At 37.6% G+C, this 26,557-nt stretch overlaps 1 protein-coding gene across 6 annotated transcripts in view; it reads right to left on the bottom strand.

Annotated features, from left to right (window-relative positions):
* Positions 1-26,557, bottom strand: part of PARD3B (par-3 family cell polarity regulator beta) — a 1,199,064-nt gene that overhangs the window by 260,634 nt on the left and 911,873 nt on the right. For all 6 annotated transcript variants that reach the window (XM_060410277.1, XM_060410276.1, XM_004004847.6 and 3 more), the window contains one exon: positions 9,792-9,902. In XM_060410277.1, coding sequence (XP_060266260.1) covers positions 9,792-9,902 — 111 coding nt within the window. The remainder of the gene's footprint in view (positions 1-9,791; positions 9,903-26,557) is intronic.

Raw genomic sequence — 26,557 nt, 5'->3', positions numbered from 1 at the left:
AAAAAACTGCCAAGGAAATTTGGAAAAAGCGTATTCAGAGTTCATTGTTTATGAACCACATGCTTAGGATATGTGTATGTGCTCAGCCTCTCAGTTCTGTCTGACTGTGCCTACCAGGCTCCTCTAACTATGGAATTTTCCAGGAAGAATCCTAGATTGGGTTGCTATTTCCTTCTCCAGGGGATCTTCCCAACCCAGGGATTAAACCCGTGTCTCTTGAATTTCCTGCAGTGGCAGGTGGATTCTTTACCACTAGCACCACCTGGGAAGCCCCCACGCCTAGGTTAGGTCTTCTACATAATGAGTATGAGATGGGAAAACAGCAGATCTGGAAGACAACAGGTTGAGTATCCTTTCAACTTACAGTATTACCAACCTATCGGAACAATAACTAATCTTGGCCTCTTGAGTGTATGTGTTGTCATGGAAGTTTTCCAAAGCAGGATACAGCATAGTGTATGTTCAAACAAAGATGAGATAATTTAGAAATTCAGAAAATATTGTTGGATTTACAACAATTTGATTTGTACACATTTTTAAGAGCATTTTTAGCAAATTAAGTTTACACTGACCAGCTCCAGAATAGTCCACAGTAAATATTCTGGATTCTCTTAACTTTTACTTACTGAAATTTCCTTCTTTGAAGGGACTTAGCAGTTAAAAAGCATTTTATCCATGCTTTTTTCAGGCCTTAAAGAATTATTATTGCCATTTCATCATGGTAATAAAAAGAGGGACTTTAAAGATATATGCTCAAAAGTTGTTCATATAAGTTATGAAAACAATTGAAAAAATGGGTATTTCTAAGTTCTCATGACCAAAGGCCTTCTATAGCTGCTCAAAGCTTTCACAGAAAATTCTCAAATTTTGCCTCTGCTGTCCATAACCTCCACTGAACCAAATATATCTGTATTTGGCATAAAATCCAGGGAATTACCAAGATTTGGTGATTACATGGCATATATTTTTGTGTGTATATTAAAACCAAATATCTGGATCAATAGAATTTAGAACTTCTTTCCAAGATCTATCAGATCAGATATTCTGAACATTTCTATGGGATCACTGTAGGTAGTTTAATAAATTCCTTTTCAGAATGTATTTAAATATCACTATAACCAAATACAATAATATAATATGTCACTCCAGGATATCTGAATATAAGAGTATCTTTAAAAAACACTTTTTGAAAGAGCTGGTGTACTTTAATCTTAGAAGTTTGTCTAAATGGCTATTGGAAACCATGCCAGTCAAGTGATTCATTTTATGTATTAATCCAGCTCAGCTGACAAGTAGTTGCTAATACAGCACTTCTAACATTGATTCAAGTCCCATAAAAGGATTTTGGCTCATAAAAATGCTGGCATGGCATAAGGATGTAGATGTTTCCATCTCTTGTCTCTAGGAATATAGTCATGGGCCAAATTTTGCCGGTGACCACAAGCATTTCTGGGAAGATACTACTACTACTACTAAGTTGCTTCAGTCATGTCCGACTCTGTGTGATCCCATAGACGGCAGCCCAACAGGCTCCCCCGTCCCTGGGATTCTCCAGGCAAGAACACTGGAAGATAGGTGTTATGAAGATCAAATGAACATACAGCTGCTAAAACTACCTACATCCCCCTGTATCTCATACCTCATTTCTCTAAATAAGAGATATCTTGAGAGAAGGGTGGTGAGGATGTAGCCACTTTGCCTGATATTTGGCCTACTGCTGGCTCTTGCTCTCTCTGGTGTGCACAGTCTGATTTTACTTATTATTCTAGGAAAAAAGGCCACCTTTCCCCTAACACTTGCATCAATAGTAATTACTGGGATACAGAAAATCTCCTTTCATTTATTGAGATGGTTAGTACTATGAAAAACAGAAATCTGATAGCTTCTTTCTGTCAGCATAAAATGAGAACGTGACCTTGTCCTGAGAAACACCGTCTAGTAATAGTTTTCATAACTTCCATGCAGCGATGATCTAATAAGAATCTAAAAGTAATTAACTGGATCTCTTTTAGCCAACCAAAACCTTATTCAAAGACACATTTTTATCAGGATTTGAAGGGAACCATAAATTGGGGCATTCTGAAAAACTGGGATCTAATCCAGTCCACGATCTGATCAGGGTTCAGTGGTAATAATAAATTGGGACTATTAAAACTGGGAATCATTCCAACACTTTATTTTGCCCACACCACAGGACCTAAAATTCTATGGCAAAAGACAGAGATATTCAGAGAGGAGTAAAACCAGGCTGAATTAATCATTTGTATGTAATCATGCCAAAACATGGGTGTTTTCAACAGTTTAAATAGTGCAGAAGTTTAAGTTCAGTAAATAATTAATTATAGACAGTCTCTTGGCAAAGTAAAGAAATCAACCTTCTGGTTCCTTGAGTAAAATATGCACTCTTTTAAGGAAATAATAATGACAAAATCCTATCAACTCAATTGCTGCTCTATGTACTCAGGAGTATAATGCTTACGTAGGTTACAACATATAATATTAACTCAAAATATACTTTTTCTTTCTTCCTTAGAATACAATAAGCATCTTTATTTTTCAGTATGCACAAATGTTGGATAAACCCTAGCTTATTCTGGTTCTCATTTCAATTTCCAGTAACATAAAAATCTCCCATAATTAAATAAAATGCTGAGAGGTTGGGAATAGATTTTCACCCACTTGTATTCTCAAACTCTAAACGGTTTCTGAATGTTTTTATTTCTCTAAGATGCATTTCGTTTATGTAGGGAACTTGCAGCTGCATAATTAAATCTTGGCTTGCCAAATATCAAAAACACATGTATCGATTTAAACGAAGGGAACAGGCCACAAGCAGCTCAGCTGATAAGGCAAGGGAGAAGTCTCAGCTCTTGGAAGGCTTCCTAAAGGAAAGAAAACTAAGAACCTTGAATTCAGACACTGAAACAGATTAACTTTCCTAAATCTTAGCTTCACTCTCACTTGGACATTCCATTCAGGCCAGTTGTTGAAAACAAGAGCCATATGTTTCCATACTTCTCTATGCTGAAGCTAAAGAGGTTGCCACTTTCCCCCCTCATCTCATTTATCCTAAGATTATAATAAGAGCTACAAAAATAACGTCTCACTAACACAGTAAATAAGCTCCCTTGCAAAATAAACTCTGACATGGTATAAGAGTAACAGCGGATTTTAGAGTGCAACTTCATTCCTTGCCGCCTCCTCCCCAATTGCAGTAAGAAGTTTTATTTTGGAAAATTTAATTCAGGATTAGTAATATGGGATTTTTTGTTCTTAACTAACTTATTAATTTATTTTCAAATTTTATTTATTTTCAAATGAAGGATAATTACAATATTGTAATGGTTTCTGCCATACATCAACATGGATCAACCATAGGAATATGTATGTCCCCTCCCTTGTGAGTCTCCCTCCCACCTCTCACCCCATACCACCCCTTCAAGTTGTCACAGAGCCCCAGTGTGAGCTCCCTGAGTCACACAGTAGATTCCCAAGGGTCAGTACTATGGGATTTTAATGAAAGACAGCCTTTAGTCAATGGAGATTTCTCCTCCCAGTACAACAGTCTTAAATAAATGAGGAGAACATATTTTTCTTTAACTTAAATCTCCACCTGATTTTTGAGAAGGTATTAACAATACAAGTCCAGCATGCATGTTAGGTACTTTATAGGCTGGAGAATCTGTTTAATTTCAAACTCTGCAGAAGGTTACAAATTCAAAGTCTTGAGTATCAAACAACAGCAACAAAAGCACATGGTTTACTGACTTGCTAAAATCATCTCTTGCTTTTAGCTCACCATACTAATTTACATAATCTGAACGTTTGGAAAATGCTAATTTAATTTAGCTTGATAAAGAATTCTAGGAGAAATAATCTTTGAATATAATATTGGATTCATCCTTCTAGCAATGGACATAAGCGTTTGGAACTAATGTCTTATTATGGCCAGTCTCACTGGAGCATGAACAAAAATGATGAGTTTATTTAAAACAGGGCTTCACTGCCATGGATTGTTTGACTTGTGTCAAGAGGGGACACATGATCAGCTCAGGAAATCGAATAGGAGACTAAGAAAATCCTAACATGCAATTAGGAGCAAGAAACTTGGGCTTATACATTCAAATAAAAATAGTGCACATACTGCCATATGTACATAGCCAATTCACAAAAGGCCACTGTAGGGAGTGTAAAGTCAATGCTTCTATACTCATCTGTTTATAAATTTCTCAGACCCTGAGATCTGGGAGAGACCACAGAGATCATCTAAGGACATGAGCAGCATTAATGACACACAAGAGTTTTGATGGTATGTGGCTTGATGTATTTAACTATATTAATTTACATGGTTTTGCATTTATGTAACTTTTTATTTAATTGAATGTATACAGATACAAATAAGACAATGAAGATAATATATCAATGACTAAAGCTTATGAAAGTGATTCTAGTCCAGTCCTTTCCTGGTGCACTCATCCTTTCTCAGTGCAATCATCATTAGATATTTCCAGTGTCAATACACTTGCCGCTGCATGAGACACTCTAATTTGTCAGGATGTTTTCCCCTCTATTAAGCTGATGGCTACCTCTCTAAAAATAATTCCTCATTAGAATCTTCAAGAAAATAAATGAATAAATGAATAAGTAGAGAGAGAGAGAATGGAAAGAGAATGGAGGCTATAAAATACATCTAATTCCTCTTTTATGTTAATGTTCTTTAATCATGTGACGTCAACTAAGTCTGAACCTGCAGGCTGTGCGTTCCCATATCCTTCCATATTTTTCAAAAGACATGGATTTAATACTGCCATTTTCTGTGTGTGAGAGAGGCTTAGGGTATTCCAGGTGTGATCTGAGCAGTGTAGAACAGAAATTATTGTTTCTTCCTTCACTTTCATACATGAATTTCTGTAGCCTAGGCTGGATTAAGTTTCTGGCAGGCATATCCCCATACTGACTCTTGCAAAGCTTACCCTCAACTAAAACCATCAGGCAAACTTTTCATATATTCGGTATTAAGTCAAACCTTCTACATCCTGTGTTTGTACAGCTCATTTTTGGACCTGAACACAAGACTTTACATTTATTCCTATTATGTTCCTTTATATTTGATTCAGTCCATTGTTCCAGATGATTCTGTCATCGGACACACTGTCAACCCCTGCAGCTTTTTGGAATTTGAAATCTGATCAATAGGCACCATCACTGATGCCAATGCTCAGCAAGTCAGAGTTAAAAATAAATTTTTAGGGAAACTTTTTTCTTGTGAGCTTATATTGTTGGAATTCTGCTGCTGCTGCTGCTGTTACTTCAGTCATGTCTGACTCTGCGATCCCATAGAAAGCAGTCCACCAGGCTCCACCATCCCTGGGATTCTCCAGGCAAGAACACTGGAGTGGATTGCCATTTTCTTCTCCAGTGCATGAAAGTGAAAAGTGAAAGTGAAGTTGCTCGATTGTATCCGACTCTTCGCGACCCCATGGACTACAGCCTACCAGGCTTCTCTGTCCACGGGATTTTCCAGGCAAGAGTACTGGAGTGGGTTTCCATTGCCTTCTCCGATGTTGTTGGAACATTCACTAGCAATCTTTGGGTGTAGTTTCTCAAATAGCTAATAATCCTCTAGGCTTACATGATCTAGTGTATATCTCTCTGTATTAGCTACAGATTGTGAGACAATGCAATACTAATGTCCAGGAGAGTATCACTACTCTTTCTGGAGTACAAACAGGGTTTTCAGCCTCCACACCATTGACAGTTTGAGTTAGATAACTTATCATTTGAGGATGGGAACTGTCTTACGGTTGTATGATATGTAGCCATATTCTGGGCTTCTACCCAGTACATGGCAGTAGCAACTCACTCCCCACAGCCCCCTCCAAAGCTTTGGCAATCAACAATGTCTCAAGATACAGCCAAATGTTCCTTGGGAAGCAAATTTCCATCCTTCATACCCCTCCTCCAAAGAAATGAGAATCACTGTTCTAGGCTCTTTAATAATTCAATCCACCAGTTATAGGTTTTTGACCTTTTGATAGCTACAACTGAGTTTCCCTTGTGGCTCAAACAGTAAAGACTCTGCCTGAAATGCAGGAGACCCAGGTTCGATCCCTGGGTTGGGAAGATCCCCTGCAGAAGGAAATGGCAAGCCACTCCAGTATTTTTGCCTGGAAAATCCCATGGATGGAGGAGCCTGGCAGGCTACAATCCATGGAGTCACAAAGAGACGGACACTATTGAGTGACTTCAATTTCACTTATAGTTCTAGCTGTGAATAAGATATTCATATATATCACCAACACAGTTCCATATTAGGAGCTAGATACACAGGCAAATTAAAACAAGATATGGAAATCATAAGAAAAATAGTGAGAGGAATGGAGAAGGATGATATAACCCTAAAGTTTAGAGCTGATTAGTTTAGATTAACCGTTGGTTCAAATAGTTACAAGGAAATTGAACCTTCAAATTATATGATTTAAGAGGTAATCTATGAGGACTTTGTACCTGGATGCTCACCAAGACATGAACACTGAAAACATGGAAACAGTCTGTACATTTCAAGATAAAAGAGGATAAATATATTTTGATATATTGATCTCACAGGATATTAGGCAGTCATCAAAATGACATAATTTCAAAACATTAATGACATTGGGAAATGCTCAACATAATAGGAACTCTGTGGAAAAAGTAAAATATATATGGTATGAATACCAAGTTTTCAAATAAAAAAATATACAGTAAAAAGATCATAAAATTATTAACAGTGGTTATGGAAGTATGATAGAATTTTGCCCGATTTTAACAATTAATGTCTTAATAAACTTATTGTCTTTGTAAGTTTTGTGTGCATGGGGGTATGGGTGGGGAAAGTGATTTATATTCTCTTAGATGAATGAGCACTGACAAGTGTTCCTCTTCGTTTGCATAAAGCATGCGAGTGAGGTAGGATGCCTCAGAGAGGGCGTGTAAGAAAGATGGCAACATTTCTAGACTGAGTTATTCAATCCTCTTGAGAAAAAAAAAATCTGTATATCATTTTTTATAGAATGAGAAGAGCTTAATCTAATGTTCCAGCCAAATCCAGTCCCCAAAACTCAGTGTTTCTCAGACTGCTAAAGAATCGCATTGAGCATAAATATTAAACCTAGATTCCTGGCCTCTAACTCACAAGATTCTGATTCTGTAAATCTGGTGTGTCAGTAATTCTCATTTTTTCCACAAGCTCCCCAAGTGATTCATTCTGATTCAGGTGTTCCATGGGCCAATCTGAGAAACATAGCTATCTATAAGAAGTCATGTGTTTTGATTTGGATGATTGTTTTTTTTTTTTTCCCTCTATTTTTGATAATTTCTTCCTGCTATACACTAAATAGAATTGGTATAGACCCTCAAGGGTGTGTTAGCCAACTGGCTCTTTGAGAAAACAAACCCAATTTACCATCATTTGCCAATTTCTGTGGTGTAAACATTTCCACCATGAACAATTTCAAGCTACCAATGGTTTAACAAGAAGCTCTCATAACTCTCGAAAGCTTAGTAATTGTCTTTCACAAATTGGTGCAGGCGGGTTTAAGCAATGTACAGTATATATTTTACTTAAGCGCTTTAAACTCTTTGAAAAAGGGATATGTTAGTGAAAAGTTATTATATCTATGACAGCTAGGATGAAGCAAGTAAGCAGTTGGATGGCTTAAATCTTCTTTACATAATAAATTTCAAATGTATTAGGAAAAACTGAACTTTGTAAACTTGTATACACTATTTCCTATTTTATTGTATATTTTTCCTGTGGCCAGGCCATGATGAGTGATACGTTTGCTGAGTTCTTTAGGAGTTGTGAATTGGTTTCCTATGGATGATAGAGAGCCAAGAAATGGGACTCCAGGGTTGAGAGTGATGCCAAATGTTCAGCCTTCACCTTTGCCCTTTATGGTCTTCAGGCCCTGAGCTGTTGAAATGTCCTTGGTCATCAATTCTATAGCACCCAACCATAAAATCAACTTCTCCTACTTCTTCCCCTCATAAATGATTGAGACAATGTTGTCTCTAGGAAACCCATATCAGATGTGTTTTATGTGTTCATGTGCGGGAAGTGGACTAAGTGGGGGCTAATAGTATAGCTCTTTAAATATTTTGACCAGACATATTTTAAGAAAATTGGACCTGAAACCTATATAACCAGCTGAGGTGAATTTACGGTCCTGCATTTAAGAACAAAACTCCCTCAGGCACCTGTTTCCTAAAGGCAAAACCAGAAAGGAAATGAACTTTTGCTTAAAGACAACTCACCTTATTTTATGAGTTATCAATTTTCTATCTGGCACAGGATTCCCTAGCTACTAAGAGGAACACCCCTCTTCAACCCCAAGCCAGCACTGAGCTGCAAAAAATGTAAAGTCTGCATTCTAGAAAATAGCTTAGTTTCCTGAAGATGAGGAAAGAATGTGGTGCTTCAGTAAGTGAAATCAGGGGAGCAGCAAAGATCTACGATGGGGACTCACCACACAGATGTCTTTGCCAATAAATACATTAAAATCTTAGCCTGAATTACATTTTACATTACAGGATTACTGAATCTTGGATTATGATGGAAAATTCATGTTTCTTCTCTTTGGGGCAACTCTGACATGTGAATAGTCAACAACAATGGAAAGTACTTGATTTCCTTTTATCTGCTCCACTGACCCTGAAACTGAGCTTATCAACCTCTCAAAAATGAGAAAGGGCTAAATAGCACTTTTTTCTTGCTATTGATAAAGTGAGCCTTCTCAATGGGAATAGACCACAAGATAGGGGTCAAAGGTTAACAGTTGGTACTCTTAGCATGCGCTGCACTAGAAAACACAATGAATAAGAAGTATGATTTTCTTAGTACACATGCTAGAAAATTAAAATAAGTACAAGTACAGACTTTTTAAAAACTGCAACAACTATTATTACTAATAGGCAAGGAAAAAAGTTGCACAAATCTGACGTCATGCATGATCAAGTCAGTATCAAATACTTAGTTATAGAATAATCTCAGTCTTTCTCCAAGCTTCATCTAGTTGTGAACGCAAAGAATTTTCAGGAGAAGTATGAATATTCAATTACATATTTCAAAGTCAGACATTTATACATCTACTTCGGGTAAGAGCCAGAGTTAACATCAAAGATATGTGAAGGACTTCTTGTCTAAATGGAACATTAAGCTCCTTAAAAAGGAGAATTCAGCCCTTGCAAACTGTCATTTTTTCAGTAAATGAAACCGACCCTTTCACAGATGGGCAACATACTTTGTAACTTGCTGATGGCATAATAAAAGACACTGGCTTTTTAAAAATGAAGGGCATGTACTTTTCAAATTATAGTACCCAAATGGGTTTAACAAACTAAAATTAAGAAGGCATACAACAGCTTGACAAAAATTAGGAACAGACTATGGAAATTGGATATCTCTAAACATCAATATTCAAATGACTTAAAAAAAAAAACACCCCAAACCTCCTTGTTTAAACCATGTTTAAACCATAGGGAACATATGCATTTATAGAGTCAAAACTAGGGGTAGCACATTTTGGAATTATAAGTACCAATAAAATAAAAACTTGAAGTCAATTTCTTCTCAAAATATAATAAAAATTCCCCAGAAAGGCAGATTTCATTTATATCGGGTATCTCTCCTTTTGCATCAGTCAACCCTTATGCATTTTAAAATAAGATTTCTCCACTTGACTGATACAATAACCAAATTAAACAAAGACCATGCACAAAAATAAAACAAGAGGCTTAGCATCTCTACTCACCTCTCACGTTCTTCTTTCATTTTTTCCAGTTCCTCTTCTCTCAGGCCACTCTGCTTCAGAGGACCTTTTTGCTCTGCCTTTCCACCCTTATCATCTTTCTTCTTCCCAAATCTAATGAAACATGGAGAAGATGATTGTTAATGATAAGCATGTTCTTTCTGTGGTAAGTTGTAGATATTTATGAGATGAACTCATTAAAGTACAATTCTTTAAGCAATAAAACATCATTTCGCATACAATGGAAGTAAAAATAAGATACTTAGAGCAGAAAAATAATACAGTTACTGAAGTCCCCTCCCACTTCTCTCTTCCTTCTTTCCTTCTTTCTTTCTATTTGGCTACTGATTGTACAATCTGTACAAAATCATGTGATTAAAGACTAAAAATTTCAAACAATTAATTCAGTGGTGATTAAAAGAATTGAAAAGTTGTCATTAATATATAGCTAAAACCTAATCGATCTCTTAAAGAGGACTCCAGACTTCCAGGTGGCATTGGCATTGAAGATTAAACTCATGAGGTGATATAGTGATGGTGCTGGTAAAGGACTTTACCAAACACATAGTTCAATGTTCTAACCTTACAAATGAAGAACCAAAACCTCAGAGAGCCCTTGTTCCTTAAACAAACCCAAGTTCAAGGCAGGGCTGGGATTAGCATGTGGGTCACCTCCTACACTGCATATATGTCTTCAGGCTACACTCACTCTCCATGTAGCCACATGATGCCCAATTCAGCCCCTAGTCAGTGTGCTCTGAACACTTCTTGGTGCTGGGCATATGTGTAGTTAACTGGCCAGTGGTAATTTTACTTTCTGCCCCAGCTTTAATGAGATAATTGACATATAACATTGTGTAAGTTTACAATGTATTGATTTGGTATATATTAATTTAAAAAGAATTACAGCCAAAATATTAGCTACACCCTATATCCTGTCACATAGTTAGCTTTTCTTTTTTGTTGTGAGAACATTTAAGATCTGCTCTCTCAGCAACCTTTAACTGCCTGATACACTACTATCAGCTATAGTCACCACGCTGTACATTAGATCCCCAAACTTGCTAATCTTACACCTGGAAGTCTGTTCCCTTTGGCCAACATTTACTCATCTCCCAACCCCTGATAACCACTATTTTACTTATTTCTCTGAGTCTGATTTTTTTAGATTCCACATATAAGGGACATCAGATAGCTGTCTTTCTTTCTCTTATTTCACTTAGTATAATGCCCTCAAGATTCATCCAAGTTGTCACAAATGGTAGGCTTTCCTTTCTCATGACTAAAGAATATTCCATTGTGTGTTTGTATAAATACATACAACCATATGTGTGTGTGTGTGTGTGTGTATCAAGCCTATCTTCTTTATCCATTCATCTGTTGATGAACACTTAGATTGTTTCTGTATCTTGCCTATCATGAATAATGCTGCAACAAATTTAGGAGTACAGATATCTCTGAGAGATCCTAATTTCAATTCTTTTGGATATATATCTAAAAGTGAGATTGCTGAATTATATGATAGTTCTAGTTTTAATTTCTTGAGGAACCATTCATTGTTTTCAATGGTGGCTGTACTAATTTACACTCCAAACAAGAGTACACTAGAGTTCCCTGCAACTATGGTAGAAGAATTGGTGTTTCCTTAGCATTTTTTGGAAATGAAACTGCAAATTTTAAATTAAAAAAACCAGCTACAATTAATTATTGGTCTTTTATATTCTTAAAAGACAGGCATTTTTCCTGATAGATATTTTCTTTGGAAGCAGTCTCCCATAGCTTTGGTATTAACACACATGAAAAATGAATATGACCTGATGCTCTGCTGAGAACCAGGATAAAAGTCATTCTATTATGCACAGACTTCAGTTAAGGTAAAGACTCGTCTTAAATCTAGGCGAATCCCAGTTGTCCCTTGTTTCTTACTACATAGCTACAAAGTTTAACTCTGTGAGTATGCATTCATATCTTTAGCTTACTCATCCTATCTATATATCTATGTATCCATCCATCCTTCCAGCTATATACCCTGAGGATACTTTTCAAATTACACACATGCTTGGCTGACTGCCCCTCCCCCACTCCCATCCTTGTGCCCCAGCCTTTCAACACATTCATAGAGAGTCAGAATCTCCTCACAGGAGGATCTAAATCATAAACTTGTAAGAAACTCATTTCCTTCAGAATTTCATAGAAGTGGCCTAATATTTGTCTCTTTCTGGATTCTGTTTCAAACCAAAGCAGAGATGGTTGGTCAAGTGGCAGCTCTGAGTATAACAGGTGGAAGATGGCACTGCTAACGTCCACAGTCACGGTGTTATTCAAGAACGGACTGCATCCTGCTTTCCGCAGAAGCCTCTTCCAGCCTTGACTCCTCTGTATACTTTTTCGCTATAATTTCAATTAGCAAATTCTCTTTCATGAGTTTCCTGTCTCCGCACTGCCATCTCTGTCTCTGCTCCTACTGCAGTGCTTTTGCTACATCCAGTCTAGTCTGAGCATTTGGGTTGGCTGACCATCAGCTTTAATTCCATCATTCCCGGCCTTATGTTTTTTGCTTCTTCCTCTTTCTTGCATCCTTCCCTGGATCTATTCCTCGTTCTCACTGAAGAAATGACCTGATCCCATTCATAGGAGTGAATAGAGAAGAGAGAAAAAATAGACAGAATATAAGAACATTAACTTTCAGATCATTCAGATTTGTTAATATATTCAGATCTCTCTTTAACCTACAAAGCAGGAATATCTAAATAATGTGTTTCCATGGATACATTCTTTGGCTTTTTGGATCCATGAAGAAGAGTCTTAGGGATCAACATTATTACTCTAAATTCCTTTATGTGAGAAGTTAGTACTTTGTACATCACTTAGTAAAATAGTTTTCCCTCAAAATGTCACCAAACAAAGTAATACTGAAGCAAAAAAAAAAAACAACAATCAAAATTGTGGGGAGTGAGGGTAAAACAATGCCTCAGGAAACTGATGAAGGCCAAGATCGCCAAGATCTCTATAGATTTTAGGCTTGCTTTTCTGCTACATCTCAAATATTTTCTTCTAAATTTTGAGGTTTTAAGATTTTCTGAGATGAAGGTAGTGTCATTTTTGAATGGTAAAACGAACTTATATCCTCAGTTCAGTTCAGTTCAGTTCAGTCACTCAGTCGTGTCTGACTCTTTGCAACCCCATGAATCGCAGCACACCAGGCCTCCCTGTCCATCACCAACTCCCAAAGTTCACTCAGATTCACGTCCATCAAGTCAGTGATGCCATCCAGCCATCTCATCCTCTGTCATCGCCTGCCCCCAATCCCTCCCAGCATCAAAGTCTTTTCCAATGAGTCAACTCTTCACATGAGGTGGCCAAAGTACTGGAGTTTCAGCTTTAGCATCATTCCTTCCAAAGAAATCCCAGAGCTGATCTCCTTCAGAATGGACTGGTTGGATCTCCTTGCAGTTCAAGGGACTCTCAAGAGTCTTCTCCAACACCACAGTTCAAAAGCATCAATTCTTCAGTGCTCAGCCTTCTTCACAGTCCAACTCTCACATACATACATGATGACTGGAAAAACCATAGCCTTGACTAGACGGACCTTAGTCAGCAAAGTAATGTCTCTGCTTTTGAATATGCTATCTAGGTTGGTCATAACCCTAGTTGACTTTAATTTTTAGTATCACAACCAGCATATTATTTTTTCCTTCCTGTGGCTGAAGTATTTATTTGTACTGCAGTTTGAGAACAGCTTATTATGCTTCCATAAGAGTGAGATATGTTTGATAAAGAAAAGGTTGAAAAAGCGAAAGTGTTAATTACTCAATCGTGTTCAACTCTGTGACCCCACAGACTGTATGTAGCCCACTAGGCTTCTGTGTCCATGTAATTTTCCAGGTAAGAATACTGGAGTGGGTAGCCATTCCCTTCTCCAGTGGATCTTCTCAATCCATGGATGAAACTTGGGTTTCCTGCATTGCAGGCAGATTCTTTACTGTTGGAGTGACCAAGTTAGTTGTAAGTAAATTCTGCCAAGCATTTTCTTCTAAGCAAAAACCATCAATAATATTCAACTCAACCAATTCTATAAATATTATAAATGTTTTGATTTAAAGTTCATGATCATTTATTAAAGTTTCTAGTAAGAAGAGCAGAAAGCTGTGAAATTTATTTCATTAAACAGAGAGAACAGTTACCAATTATCTTATTTTGTAAAGTCTGGGTAGGTTCGAAAACAGAATTATAAGACAATAATCTTCAAAAGGGCTCCCACATTGTTAAGATGAGGAAATTGAGACTCAGAGAAGTTAATTGCCTTTTATTTATTAACACACTGAATTCTTCTTTCCAGTATAGCAGTCAGACAACTTAATTATCAGTGGTGGCAGTGGTGGTGGCGGGAGTTGGGAGAAAAGCATCAATTTAGTGAATTTTACAGGCCCTTGTTCTTTCATGCAGCCTCTTTTGGGGGTCATTTCATATCCATTCTTACTTTCACTGACATAAAAAGAGAAGAGTTGGGGAGATTCAAATATATTGATTCATCTCTCCATTAGCTATTTTTGTGAGAAAAGTCATGCAGACCTTAAATGGTTGAAATGACTGCTTTGCATTCTAAGGTTTCAAATATCCACTGCATTCCAGGCCTCCATTATCTATTACCTAGGAAATTTGAGAGTTGGCCATTCTGGGCTAGGTGCCTTAAGGAAATTGCTTATAGGTCAACCTTGCTTTATATAAAAGATATTTTCCTGAAGAATTCTGTGCAAGCATATGGTTTTAATCAACGAAATCGTACTTTCCATGTACCTGGAAAGCCTGTTTAAAGAATCTTGTGATGGATCTTTCCGTAAAGTGGAAAAATCACCTTTCAACATACTCTTTATGTAAATTTAGATTTTCATGAATTATAAGTTTGCTTCAAACACCTGTTCTTGTTTATTTTTACAGAGAGGTTATATGAATCGGCTTCATGGAAGACTAGTTTGCTTGCTTTCTTCTTCTTTCATTCACGCATTTGTTTTAAAAAATATTTCTTAGGCATCTCTTTTGTGTCAGACATTGTCATAAGCACTGGATGTAGGCTGATACTTTATTGGGATACAAAAGAAGACACTGCCCTCATAAAATTACATTCTGATAGCGGAGACAATCACCAAACAAGTATCAATATATAAGTTGTGAAAAGTGCTATGCAGGGAGTTAGGAGAGACAGTAATAGGAGAGAGACCGGTTGGGGAGGTCTTTAATGAAGAAATGACATTAAAACCATAACAATAAGGGGGATAGATTCCAGACAAGCAGAGATAGGAGATAAGCCTGTGGATGAAGGAAGAGGACATGACAAGCTTGATGCCTGGTGCATTCTGAGCAGTGAAAGAAGGCCAGTCTCCAAAGCAAGGAGAACAGAAAGGATCTTTGTATAAGATTTGGATGGAAAGAATGGCAAGGTGCTTGGACTGCAGGTCTGAGAGATGCCTAGAGTTTATTATAAGAATGACAGTAGATCATTTTTTAGTGATTCAAAGAACAGAGAAGCTGGTAAGGAAATTGGTTGATTTAAAGAATTGGTAGGGGAGCAACAGAGGAGTAATCAAATCATTTTAAGGAGAAGTGCTACAAAGTTATGCACATTAAAAAAAATCATCCTGGCTGCTGAAGTAACAATGTGCCATATAAAAGCAGGAAAGCTGCCTGGGAATGGCTATAGGAGTGTGGGCGAAAGATGATGGTGGCTTGGATGACTGGAAGCTGCTGAGAAGAGAAGACAGTGATTTGGAAATGATGGGCCAATGAAGAGACAATCAGAAGTTCACTTCTAAGTAGTTATTTTAGTGCCTTTGGGAAATCCAGATGGAAAAGCTGAGGACAAGGACTGAGCTATGGGCACTTTAACATTTAAACGTTGGATGGTATACAAGGCGGACAGAACAAGCACAGTGCGAGAGACAGGAAGAAAGTTAGGAAGATGTGGTGTAAGACATCTGAGAGAAGAGGGCTGGGAGGACGAGGACATGGTCAACAGATGGGAATACTGTTGAGAAGTCCATGAGCTGACAGCTTGAAAAGGTTCATTAGGTTTGGCCATCTGAAGCCAGTCATCACCCTGGCAAGGTTCGAGGGTGTGACGTGAGCAGAAACCAGATGGGAGTGATCTTAACAGTGAATGGCAGGTAAGTACAAAAGTGTCTCTGTGTGTACAACCATTTCGAGAGGTTTGGCTGGTAGGCGGTTTCTGGAAATGGGGTGAAATGTTGAAGATGGAGGTTTTCAATTTGGCTCCTCTCCGAAGACTTTTGTTGGCTGATAAGAAGAAACACCAGAGAGTATTTATAGATGAAAGAGAGAAGAGAATACTGCCATTTTTTCTTTTAGCATGACAAAATATACTTAACATAAAATCTGCTAGTTGAATCATTTTTTAAGTCACTGGTCAGTGGCATTAAGTATATCCACATTGTTGTGCAACCATTAACCACCATCTCTCTCCAGAACATTTTCATCATCCCAAATTGAAATTTTGTACCTATTCAATCGTAACTCCTCCTTTCTCCCTCCCCTAGCCTTTAGTAACCACTATTCTACTTTCTGCCTCTATGAATTTGTTCTTGGTACTTTATATAAATGTAATCAAACAATACTTGTCCCTTGATTTCTGGCTTATTTCACTTAACAGTATGTCTTCAAGGTTCATCGATTTTGTAACATGTATCAGAATTTCCTTCTTTTTAAAAAGGCTGGAAAATATCCCATTGTATGTAGTGTATTGTATCTGTTTATCCATTATCTGTCAATGGACACTGGTGTTGTCTCACCATTTTCCTCTCCTGATTAATGTTGCTATGGATTTTAGTATAGGAGAACAAAGTTCTTGATAATGGCAAGAAACTCAGAAAAAGTAGCAGCTAGGAGATAAAACGTCATAGAACTGATAAAAGGGAAGTGGAGGTGTTCCTGGGTAATTTATCCGTTAATGCGATGCAACACATATAAGAAAAATGACTCCTATCCATAAAAAGAGATTTCTTGGTGTAAATTAATAAATCAAAGGAAATAGAATATCCAAGGTGGAAAAGAACCTCAGGGAGGGTTGTAGAAAAATACTGAAACAGACCTTACCTGGATTCCTATTTTGCTTATGTAGGGAAGGGGTTTCCCTGATGGCTCAGCAGTAAAGAACCAGCCTGCAAGGCAGGAGATGTGGTTTCCATCCCTGAATTGGGAAGATCCCCTGGAGGAGGGCATGGCAACCCACTACAGTATTCTTGCCTGGAGAATCCCATGGAGAGAGGAACCTGGCGGACTCCAGTCCATAGGGTCACAAAGATCAAACATGACTGAAGCAACTGAGTAAGCAAGCATGCGCTATGTAGGGGAGTCCTAAATAACTATCTGGGGAAGCAGAATTTAATAATGGTTCATTCAGTCATTCAGACATTTACTGTGCACCCATTACATATCATATGGGTTAGGCATATGGCATTCAACCATTAATAATGCGAGTCGTTATGTAGATCTCTAACTCCTCCATCCAACTAATTGAATAAGGTTCCAGCATCCTATTGGTTTCCACACCAGAAAGATTTTAACCTAATTCTTAGTATTGGTTCCCTAATCTCTCAGCAAATATTTTGTTTCTATTTCTTTCCTTGAGCTTTCTAGATGAAGATGACTGTCAAATCCTTCCCAGATTCCTATGCACCCTAATAATCCCAATTCACAAATTTATAGCTCTATCTCTGACTTTTTCTACCTCTAGTCTCATATTTCATTCACTTTTTCATTCTGCTAAGTTGTATGGGTCTACAATTTTCTTCCTTGATCCCACTGGGCAATTTATGTAGGTATCAGTGACCACTCTTCTTTCTCTGGGCACAGACTATATGAAAAGAATTCTGAGCAATGGCTTAGGAGAACTTAAAAGTCAGGCAAGGGAAAGGTTCAGACACTCTTATTCCAAATTAGTGGTGAGCTTGAATCCAAGGAGAGGTGAAAGTTTGAAACCTAATGTATTTCTCCCACAATTAAGAAATACCTTTGGATATCATTGATGCATTTGGAAAAGGCTATAAGACCCAGTCATCAATAATATTAAAAATCTGTGGAATGGAGTCAGATATGAAAATGCACAAACCTCACAGTTGTAGTATTTTCTGGACTCAGATAATGGTTCATTCTCCCTATAACTAGTATACTTTTAAATTATACATGATATTGCCTTATCATGGTGTTAATTATATAGCTTGAAAGAGCTCAAGCAAAATATAGGGGCAGAGAAGTTCATAGACCTTTGACTATGTCTCTATAGTTTACTCTGAAATTCACCCATAAAAGGTTTCTGTTGTCTGATATATTCCAAATTGGGTTCTGAATTAGCATATGCATATGCTTACGAAATTAACTTCTATGGATTGCAATCTCATATGATTTTTCTGCACTTCAACTATTGCTTCTAAAATGTATGTCACAAATGTCTTTACTTGTTTACCTTAGATGGTTCCCATCGTACCTAAGAATTAGTGAATTTGATAAAAATACAATGAAATTGAACAAATAGAGAGCTTCCTCCCTCTTTTGGGGGGTACCTAAGGGCATTGCCTGCTGCTGCTGCTAAGTTGCTTCAGTCATGTCCGACTCTGTGCAACCCCATAGACGGCAGCCTACCAGGCTCCCCCGTCCCTGGGATTCTCCAGGCAAGAACACTGGAGTGGGTTGCCATTTCCTTCTCCAATGCATGAGAGTGAAAAGTAAAAGTGAAGTCGCTCAGTCGTGTCTGACTCTTTGCGACCCCATGGACTGCAGCCTACCAAGCTCCTCCGTCCATGGGATTTTCCAGGCAAGAGTATTGGTGTGGGGTGCCATTGCCGTCTCCGGATAAATCTACTACTTCCTTTGAAATCAACTTTTCCATCCCTCATCCCCCTTAAACAGCTACTTTCTTCATTCCCAGGATGTGATTCCTAAACTGGTGGTCATGACAACTCTTCATTCCAAAGTGAGGAGTCTTCAGACCTCAGATGTGTTGATGTTTGTTTTTAGGATTGAAAAGCAGGGAGGTACTGGAATATTCTAGGATTTCTGTCTAAGTGGATGAAACATCTGGTAGAGTCTTCAGCAGTTCTTTGGCTCAATTCAGCAGCTGGGAATCTTTGAACTATTGATAATTTGCTTTCTCAGACCGAGGAGCTAAGGAAACACAATGGGTTTGGAAACACCAACTACATTCAGAATAATTCTAGAGGGTCCAGAAAGCAAAGCAAAATGCATATCACCAATAACCCGTCTTCCTAGAAATAAACACACAAACCAGGGACAAAGGCCTCTGGAAGACAAGACTTGTGAGAACCAGTGAAGGAGTTGGTGAGCCATTGGACAGTTAACTTTTGCAGAACCCTTTTGTAGCGACTGAAAACTCAACTCTGAGATTATTAAAGCAGTGCTTGGTAGCAAAAACGGAAAAAAAAATATGAAAAAGGGGCCAGAAATTAAAATTAAATGAAAATAAGCGTGAATGAGTGAGGAAGAAAGATAAAGATACTAATAAGGTATGATTTTCAGATCCACACGGGGACTATAAAAAGCTTATTAACTGTCATGACCACACTGGGTTTTAAGTTATTCAGTTCCTCTGCTTTCCAGAAGACGAAACACTCTTCAGGAGCACACTGAACTTTGATTAATTGCTTTCATACGCGCTCACGGGCTTTAAGACATTTCAGGCAAGAGCCATAGTGATTCCGACTTAAATGCTTCTGATTTCTGGGAACTATATTTAACAGGAGCATTAAAGAAATAGAGCTTTTTGCATTTTTATGTTTTCTTAATAGTTAGAAAGGCTTTTCTTTTATTAAATGTTTACTTATTTCAAAGCAGCAGAATATGTGGCTTCTTCCTTTCTATTTTTATTACTTTTAAGTGTATCTTTAAATGTCTCTGAAGGCTGCTTGAGTGCAACTGATGGTCTGCATAAAACCCTAATACGGATCCAAAGAGACCACATGGCTAGAATTCAGACTTCGGCCAACAGCCAGATAATGCTTTCTCATCTGGGTGCCCATGGTATCTTCTTTCTCCTCATTCCTTCCTTTTCTCTCTCTCTTTTGTCCCAGAAACCCAAAATCTAGGCAAAGAAATTGTTCTGAGACCACATCATATCTCATGTCGCAATTTCTACTAACTACAGGCTCCTGTGGCCTTCCTAAGGTCAACCTATTGGGGCTCACTCCAGGCTGACCATGGACTCATCCTGCAGAAGGAAATCTCCCTCCACAGGAAATATTTCTGAGGTCCATTCACTGGCAGGTGTGGGTCATTTCAGCAAACTGCCTGGGAAGGGAAACACTGACTCACATCCATGAAAAGAAATGCAGGGAGGGCTAACTAAAAGCTCCGTGGAAATGGGAGGTCTCATTAAGAGTCACTAATAAACTGTCAAATACAATTTATTCAATGGCAAAAATTCACATCCATGTACTCTGTATAAAGTCCATTATCAGAAAGAACTGATGACGATGCCTAACTCATTACGTGGAAAGAACAAAAGGCCAAGAGTATTAAGAAATGACTGCGGGATTTTTTTGGTTTGTTTGGTTTGATTTGGGTGTTTTTTTCTCCTGGCACAGTGACTATGCAAAGGACCATTTTAAAGGAAATCCAGGATGTTACTGCTCCATCTTCAGAAGTTAAGAGAAACAAGTCGAATTTCATCTGCACTAAAGAAGAATAAAATAAATAAAATAAAACTAAGCTCCATACCCAGTCTAATGGGAGTGAAACTTATCTTTATAAATCTGATTAAACAACAACAAAAAAATGATCACTTCTTTGATGCTCAAATTAGCATCTTTTCTCTAGCATACTGAATTAATTAGTGGAGTGACAAAAGACTTAGTCCATGTAGGATCAAAGCTGAAATCATATTTATCTGAAATTGAAAATGAAGAACACAGTTTTATTCCTCTATAGCTCGTGTACTGTTTTTTCATTTTCTCTATATTCGAAACCTTCTGTGTGTCACATGAAGTATAACTAGGACTTTTTTTTTTCTTTTCACAATATTCTTTTTTTTTTTTTCTTTTTTTTTTTTAATTTAATTTTTTTTTTTTTTAATTTTTTACATTTTAAAATCTTTAATTCTTACATGCATTCCCAAACATGAACCCCCCTCCCACCTCCCCTCCCCATAACATCTTTCTGGGTCATCCCCATGCACCAGCCCCAAGCATGCTGCATCCTGCGTCAGACATAGACTGGCGATTCAATTCACATGATAGTATACATGTTAGAATGTCATTCTCCCAAATCATCCCACCCTCTCCCTCTCCCTCTGTGTCCAAAAGTCCGTTATACACATCTGTGTCTCTTTCCCTGTCTTGCATACAGGGTCGTCATTGCCATCTTCCTAAATTCCATATATATGTGTTAGTATACTGTATTGGTGTTTTTCTTTCTGGCTTACTTCACTCTGTATAATCGGCTCCAGTTTCATCCATCTCATCAGAACTGATTCAAATGAATTCTTTTTAACGGCTGAGTAATACTCCATTGTGTATATGTACCACAGCTTTCTTATCCATTCATCTGCTGATGGACATCTAGGTTGTTTCCATGTCCTGGCTATTATAAACAGTGCTGCAATGAACATTGGGGTACATGTGTCTCTTTCAATTCTGGTTTCCTCGGTGTGTATGCCCAGAAGTGGGATTGCTGGGTCATAAGGTAGTTCTATTTGCAATTTTTAAGGAATCTCCACACTGTTTTCCATAGTGGCTGTACTAGTTTGCATTCCCACCAACAGTGTAGGAGGGTTCCCTTTTCTCCACACCCTCTCCAGCATTTATTGCTTGCAGATAGCCAAAGCAATCTTGAGAAAGAAGAATGGAACTGGAGGAATCAACTTGCCTGACTTCAGACTCTACTACAAAGCCACAGTCATCAAGACAGTATGGTACTGGCACAAAGACAGACATATAGATCAATGGAACAAAATAGAAAGCCCAGAGATAAATCCACACACATATGGACACCTTATCTTTGACAAAGGAGGCAAGAATATACAATGGAGTAAAGACAATCTCTTTAACAAGTGGTGCTGGGAAAACTGGTCAACCACTTGTAAAAGAATGAAACTAGATCACTTTCTAACACCGCACACAAAAATAAACTCAAAATGGATTAAAGATCTAAATGTAAGATCAGAAACTATAAAACTCCTAGAGGAGAACATAGGCAAAACACTCTCAGACATAAATCATAGCAGGATCCTCTATGATCCACCTCCCAGAATGCTGGAAATAAAAGCAAAAATAAACAAATGGGATCTAATTAAAATTAAAAGCTTCTGCACAACAAAGGAAAATATAAGCAAGGTGAAAAGACAGCCATCTGAATGGGAGAAAATAATAGCAAATGAAGCAACTGACAAAACAACTAATCTCAAAAATATACAAGCAACTTCTGCAGCTCAACTCCAGAAAATAAACGACCCAATCAAAAATGGGCCAAAGAACTAAATAGACATTTCTCCAAAGAAGACATACGGATGGCTAACAAACACATGAAAAGATGCTCAACATCACTCATTATTAGAGAAATGCAAATCAAAACCACAATGAGGTACCACTTCACACAATATTCTTTTTAATGTATAAAATTTTCACTGAAAAGAAAAAGAGAACATCATAGAATTTCTTTTTTTTTTTTCCCCTGGGGGTGGGAAACTTTTTCATTGTGCCCTAAAAATTTAAATTATGTCACTTTTTTTTGTCAAGCATTTATTGTACAAATACAAAAGAAGCAAAATAATTAATGCACGATGGATCTGGTAAGAGAGCCTTAAATAATAGAAAGGAGTTATTATATCGATTCTTAATAAGTGATACTAAGTTTAAAACTGCTCTTAAAAGGTAGATGCTCTCTTAACTTTGGACTGTTTTTCTTCCCTTTTTCTGTAGCAGAGAAAGCAATTTTGAAAAAGGGAGAATTGTTGAGGGTTAATTTCTAGGTTGTCTCAATTCACTGGAATGAATATTTCGTGTGTATGTGTGTGTGTGTGTTTTTAATGTGCATAACATTTTCACTAAACAAAACTAACCTGGATGGTCATGTTTATCTTTAGCCAAGATAGGGTACAGAGTAGATTCAGGGAGGGGATCCCTAGGCATGGAGGGCTTGTGCTGAAGTGAGCAGTGGTACTGGGGGTAGGGCACTATTTTAACTATTGCTTAAAATGGTTTCTCAAGGGCTCCTCAAGGGCTAGGGCTAAGGCTAGGCCCTTCTATGTTTCTCTTATTTATGTATACATGCCATCAAGCATTCACTCAGAAAATGCTTGTTCAGCACCTACTTTGAGCCAGATCCTCTAGCGGATGTTAAGAATACAAGTCGATTCATCAAATATGGTCTCATTCTTCATGCCTGATGCATTGCAAAAATTCAACAACCGCTGCTGAGCTGAATTAAAGGTCAGGATTTCAGGAATTATGTCAATTGTACCCATTTTTCATGGCCTCTATTCTAGAAGAAGGGCTCCATGGTCCCTCATAACTCAGCATGTTATCCCCCCATAAAGCTCCGACATGGAAGATGCTCTCCCGACGAATGCACCAATCACCCAAATAGCCTAATTTAGGTGTGATGGCTACAAGCCAGTCACAGCCCTGGATGTCTGCAGGCACATGAGACCAAAGAGGTGACAGTTACTCACCTGGTCAAGGTAATGAATACCTGGCTATCGAGGGCCATGGGGGCCCTGAGTCACCTTGGGTTTCTATCTCAAGATGACTAGTTCTTTCATGTTATGCAAACACTCTATTTTCAAATACAAGACTAAATCCTAAAATAAAATTTAAACCCAAAGGTGTCATTAAAGGTGGTTAATCTCCAAGATGTCATCTAGAAAAAACATGATGTCTGTCTTGTACTTAGGCTTTTAATTTCAGAGTTCCAGAAGTGTTGACCTCTTTAATCTTTGGTTTCAAATAAAGATATATGTTAGGGAGTTACTGGGTTCTCTTGACACAACCCATCTTTGTCATTAGTTCACTCTGTCCTTAACAGAATTTCAAATAACAATACCTCTGTCTGTAACTTTCTCTCATAGAAGAGTTCTTTAGGAAAAAAAAAAAATTAACTTAAAAAATCTGAGCCCTAACTTTGTAAGGCAAGGGATCAGTATTTTTATGTTAGATTTAAAGTTAGCATCCCTCTTTATTCTCTAAGTCCCTTAACAGTAGACCATAAAACTGAACTGATTCTCAACTATGAATAGGCTAGGAGGAAAAAAATATATCTATGCTAAATATCTCTAGTGAAATTCTACATCACACTCTGACTCTCCCAGAAAAGTCACAAGTCTCTGAAATGATTCAAACCTCTGTTGCCTGCAAGTGTCTGCACTTTTTCTTTAAAAGTCTAAAAACTCCCTTTCCTTAGCTTTTCTCAATTTTCAAAACTTGGAATCCATAAATAATATGGGGTTGCCAACAATAAAATGAGGAGTAATAATTTATTATTTTAAATAGAGTTGCTGTTATTCACTGCAGTGCACAGGGGATATTATAGGCATCTTCCAGGTCGAGCACACCTTATACCAGAAGAAATCGGGCATAGTGACAGTCACTACAGAGCCATCAATCAATAATGTTTCCCTTTGTTCAGAGGGGCCTGGACAAAAACCCATAGGAATAGGTTTCCCATGGGATTTTAATACAGCTTTATATGAATGAATATAATCTCATTCTCCAGCAATTTAACATCACTAAAGAAAATATATCCATGCTTACACAACAAGAACAATGTGATTTCTGACAAGGTTTTCTAATCACTTGTAATTCAGAAAGAGCTATTATTAGTAACATACAATCACAAAATAGGCTTTCACCTGGAAATTCATAGTAGCTTAGCGCAGTGATTTACAGTTTGACCAAAGAAATCAGAAATTGATTTATAGTCTGTCCAAAGCATCAGGCCCTTATTTGCTTGTCCACTAGACTGTGAAACTACTATTCTGCAATGTAAGTATATTTTCTTGTTCCTCCCCTTGCTGTACCAATGGCTAATTTTTCCTTTCTTCAATGCCACAGATGAATAATTCCCATAAATTCCTAATACGGCTCAAAATGGCTGCCAGTATTCTCACAGAATAATAAATCAATGCTAAAAATTTTGTGTATGTATAATTAAAGACATCACCTATAAAGTACCTGATGAGATAAATGCAAGGTTTGAACCTGTAAGCAGAACATACAAGGTGGGATTTTTGACGAACATTTCTTTAAAAAAAACATAGGCTATTCAATTAACTGAATTGACCTGAGGGTGTTTCCTTATCTTTGGGGCTATTTTAAAACATCAGATCAATTTTGGATCATATGACATAGAAGGAGTGATACTGGAAATCCCACTTTTGCCCAGCTCTGCATGTACTCAGCTGACAGAGGGGTCATATAATCTGCTCAGTGTACCGGCAGCCTGTGCTACTGCGGCTCTGGATGGTGGCACAAGGGGCACCAGTAGCATCACGCAAAAGATGGCTGAGCTGGCTCAGTAGCATCACTCACTAGCTGGCATCACTCAGCACATCTGCAACCTGTATTTGACTTTGGGTTTAATGCCTCTGGCCTCCCCAGATTTGGTATTTCTAAACTTCACCACCTAATATTAAAGTGACTTCTGATAACTAATCTTTTTTACAAACATTACAGTTATATTTGATTCTGCAGAAACCCACAGTATTTGTGTTTTTCATTTTGGGAGGTTATTTGGAAACCCAAGCCAATATATTATTATTTCAAGTGTGACTAAGCTGTTGTCATTCATTTTATACCAACCCTAACATTCTTTAGGACCCATCCTACTGAGAGCTATAGATTCTCTGATCCAGCCCATCCGGCAGTGGAAGAATCAGTTTGGATAAAAGAACAGTAAAATTTTACCGTTATTTCAGTTCTATAAATGTAGTATTTGAGTGAGTTAGTAAGAAAGAAAAGAAAGAAGAACTAGAAAAATTTATAGTTTGGTTAGGAAAGCTTGAGCTTAACATGTTTAATCTAAATTTGGCAAGTTAGGAGGAGGAAAGATAGTTTTAAATGGGCCACATTAATGTACTCCCAAGTCAGGAGATTAACAAACAATAATCCCAAAGAAATTCATCAACAACTTGCATCTAAAATAATAATTATTTGATAAGAGGGCAAATTTTCCAAGGGGATTCATGAGTGAGTGAAGTCGCTCAGTCGTGTCCGACTCTTCACGACCCCATGGACTATAGCCTACCAGGCTCCTCCATCCATGGGATTCTCCAGGCAAGAATACTGGAGTGGGCTGCCATTTCCTTCTCCAGAGGATCTTCCCAACCCAGGGATCGAACCTGGGTCTCCCGCATTGCAGGCAGACACTTTAACCTCTGAGCCACCAGGGAAGGGGATTCATAGGTGCTATAAAATATAAAATGCCATTAAAATCCTATCGTGTAATATATAAAATCATGGCTTATGTATTTATTTGTTTACTGAATTTACAGTGGATTTCTTTGTGAAAGGTGTATATTACATAGTGGTTTTATGCAAATACTAATAGATTTAAAAAATAAGTTTGTTCAGTAAGTGCTTTTGAAATATTTATCTATTTATAAAAAATATTCCAGATGCATTTTTAAAGAGCTTTGTATGCAAAGTGTTCTTGCTGGTTTAAAAATTGTAGTTATAGAAACTCTCTTGGGGTGGAAGGCTCTTTGATATCAATATTTATCTAATCCTGCTTAGAGCTCAGAAAGTCAAGTG

The sequence above is a fragment of the Ovis aries genome, chromosome 2 (genome assembly GCF_016772045.2).
Source record: "Ovis aries strain OAR_USU_Benz2616 breed Rambouillet chromosome 2, ARS-UI_Ramb_v3.0, whole genome shotgun sequence".
NCBI lineage: Eukaryota > Metazoa > Chordata > Mammalia > Artiodactyla > Bovidae > Ovis > Ovis aries.
This window is presented reverse-complemented; position numbering and strand designations above follow the sequence as displayed.